This window comes from Apis dorsata, unplaced genomic scaffold (genome assembly GCF_000469605.1).
Source record: "Apis dorsata unplaced genomic scaffold, Apis dorsata 1.3 scaffold_194, whole genome shotgun sequence".
NCBI lineage: Eukaryota > Metazoa > Arthropoda > Insecta > Hymenoptera > Apidae > Apis > Apis dorsata.
This window is the reverse complement of record NW_006263478.1, coordinates 2495054-2498362: the sequence shown is the minus strand read 5'-3', so window position 1 is coordinate 2498362 and position 3309 is coordinate 2495054. Positions and strand designations below refer to the sequence as shown.

Genomic DNA, 3309 nt, shown 5'->3' with positions numbered 1-3309 from the left:
AGAGAGAGAGAGAGAGAGAGAGAGAGAGACAAAGATTTAATCGAAAAGAAACGAGCGATTTGGCCGATGATAGATTGAAATGATATTAGCATGTGACTTGGTAGGCTTGTGCCTGAGTTGATCGAGTTGTATTTGACAGATCTATACGTCAGAGACGTTGAAGCAAGCCGAAGGTGTGGTGAGCACAGTGAGGTGCGAGGGCAGGGAACATGCCCTCGGCCGCGGAATCAAGCGAAAGCTGGACTCCATCCATTCCATGCATTCTACCCTGCATGAAGACCAAGATGGTCAGTATTGTATGGTATTTTTAGACATTAATCGTAATATTTAGTTATACGAATAGCTCTCGTATATATATATATTATATATATAATAGCTCTCGAACCACATTTTGATAATTGAAACTTTGATAATGAGAAATTATCAGATAATTATATTTGTTACATTTGTTTGATTTTGTTAATCAATATTTATTTTTTTATTCGTACTATACTTCAGAATACGGAGAAAGTTATTATGAAAGTTATTTTATCAAAGTGGTATCCGATAGCAGTATCGAAACATTGACAAGTAATAGAGAAAAATTCGAGATGCATGGAAATTTTAAATGAAATTTATTATTTATCCGATCAAAATTTCAAGTTGCTTGTCGATGATTACTGATTATGAAATGATCGTTAATATTAAGAATGCTTCTGGCTCTAACATTTTCGATCGTTCATCTTTAATTGATGTCGTTGGGTCTTGATGAGATGACTGTGATGAGATTAGATTCAAGTTAAGTTATTTAATTTTATTATACTCGAGTATAAATTATTCAACATTCTCGACAATTCTTGACCCGTGACCCAAAGATATTAATTAAAGATTTAATATTTTATTTAGAGATACTCGTGTCTGCACTCTAATGTTCCTTCATGCTACCTCGTATTTTGAACAATGCATGTTTCTTTTATTACGTAATCATACGATAGCTCATATTTGTGTGTACTGCTTGTGTTGTGTTCTTGCTTTTGTATGCTGCATGAGTAGTGGCACGATCGATTATCGCTCGTTACATTGTGCGTACGCCTTGATAAAGCTTCTTAAGCGATGTCCAATGATTTATTCATCACCGAAACTAATACGAATGGCCGAAGAAAAAATTTATTTTCACGCGTATTTTATTTTATCTTCGAGATTTATTTAAAACTTACTTTATATTCATGCGATCGAGAAAAGGAGTATTTTCATTCCTTAAAAAACATCATTTTTCATTCTTCACGAACACATATAAAGAAAAAAAAAAAAAAAAAAAAGATACGAAAAATATTCCTTTTCGAACAACAACAAATTTTTTTCCGCCAAATTTTTCATCGAATTTTTATCATTCTGACCGGGAAATTACAAAAATTGGGAAAGAAAAAAGAGAAAATTTACAATTTAATCGCAAGAACTCGAAGCAGGTAAGTGGTGTCAATACTAAACATTTTTGTTCGTAAAAAAAATATCCCAAGAGACTCGATGCTTTGCTACGGAAAAAAATAACGCCGGTTGAATTAATAAATTGTAAATAATTATCATCCGAACGATTCGTTTCGATCCTACAATTCCTTTTTTTTTCTTCTTTTGTTTTTTTTTTTTCCTTTTTGTTCTACTAATTGGCTGTCAAGGTTTGTTAATATTCATCGTTCAACTCAACGATCACGAAACCATTGAGGGGGCCAAAGGGGCTTCAGTCATTATACATTATATGTTCATTTACGGCGCGGGTGTGGCTCACCGGTTTTATTCGTTGCGGCCATCTTCTTCTTGTACATAATCATCCTCACACAAACACACACACATATACACATCTCGTGTCGCATGTGCATAATCTTGGGGAGGGAAATGTCGTTTTCGCCCTGGCCGCGCCAAACTATGAGAACTTTAAGGCGTATATATATATATATATATGTATGTATATATGTGTATATATATATACACGTGCGCGAAAATTTGTCACGTAAATCCGGGGCTTTATCACTTTCGTAATTCGCGGTTTCAAAACGAATGTCTGGAATTTACGATTCGTGGCGTACACGCCGTTCGAACATGTGGAAAATAACAAAAAATTATCGTCCAACGACCCATTTTATGGAATTTGTCGTTTTACGATCGAGTCACGAATAGAGAGCTGTATTCGAGTATTGGGAAATGGCGTGGAAGAGTACGAGATCCGTGTAACATTCGAAGCGTGAAAAGAGAAAGAGAAAACGCGTGGGTTGCATTTCTAAGATTTGTTCTCGAACCGTTGAAAGTTTGAAGACAGTGAAAAGATTGGACGAGAAGTCATTGCATGTGCTCGAACCATCCGACATTATACCTCATTCTGCCACTGATCTTGCCTACCACCATTTTTGAATGAAGCTACTAATCATTTTTTAACGAGCACACGCGCGAGCAACAAGCACACTTTCAAAAAAAAGTAAAAGAAAAAAAAAACAACCCTACAGACACAAACGTAGTGATATCAATACAGGAGATTTTTTTATTATTATGAATAATAATCCCATTCGTAAGGCACGCACTAAAGAGCATACTCATTTCCGCTGTTATGCGTCATGCACTTATATTGATCGAAATTAACACACAATTTTTTTAACCGGGACGAAACTCGCGGGATCGTGTCGTGGAAATTGCTCAATTTTTTTTTTTTTTTTAAATAATTTCGTGAAATTAATCGCTTGAAATTTTCAGGATTTAATGTACATAATTATATACGTAATTCTTTCAATGCTTAAATAATTCTAGTAATCCCTAGGACTATTCCTAGGGATCACTAGATCAGAATCCTCGTTTAAAATCTCTCTGATCGAATTTTTTCGATCAGATTGCTTCGCAGATTATTCCAATAATTAAAAAAAATCGTTTTTCGACCTCTATCTCTATCGATACGATAACTCATCGTCGTTAAAAAATATATATCATTCGAAACTCACGATCCCACGATTGCTCGTCGACTGCTTTCCCGGAAACAAGTTTGGTCTCACCACATTCACCGCGTTCGATCAAGATACATCACCTTCTGGTGGCTAAGAGAGGTAGCGTGAAACAGAGCGAACTAAAACACTATTTTGAGTGCAAAGGAAAAAGAGAGCGAGAGAGAGAGTAAAATAGTAGAGAAAACGGAAAGAGAAAAAAACAGCGTGTGCCTTGTTTCAAAACCCTTTAGTAGCCGAGGCAAAGTCGGAGGAGAAGAGCCAGAGGAAACTGGAAGTGGGTGAGCTAGTATGGGGCGCCGCAAGAGGAAGTCCGGCGTGGCCGGGCAAGGTCGAGTCTTTGGGCCCA

At 36.3% G+C, this 3309-nt stretch overlaps 1 protein-coding gene across 1 annotated transcript in view; it reads left to right on the top strand.

Annotated features, from left to right (window-relative positions):
- LOC102678499 (protein split ends-like) overlaps positions 1 to 3309 on the top strand; it is a 200485-nt gene that overhangs the window by 193624 nt on the left and 3552 nt on the right. Inside the window, exons 8-9 of the mRNA XM_031509949.1 lie at positions 140 to 287; positions 3194 to 3308. Coding sequence (XP_031365809.1) covers positions 140 to 287; positions 3194 to 3308 — 263 coding nt within the window. The remainder of the gene's footprint in view (positions 1 to 139; positions 288 to 3193; position 3309) is intronic.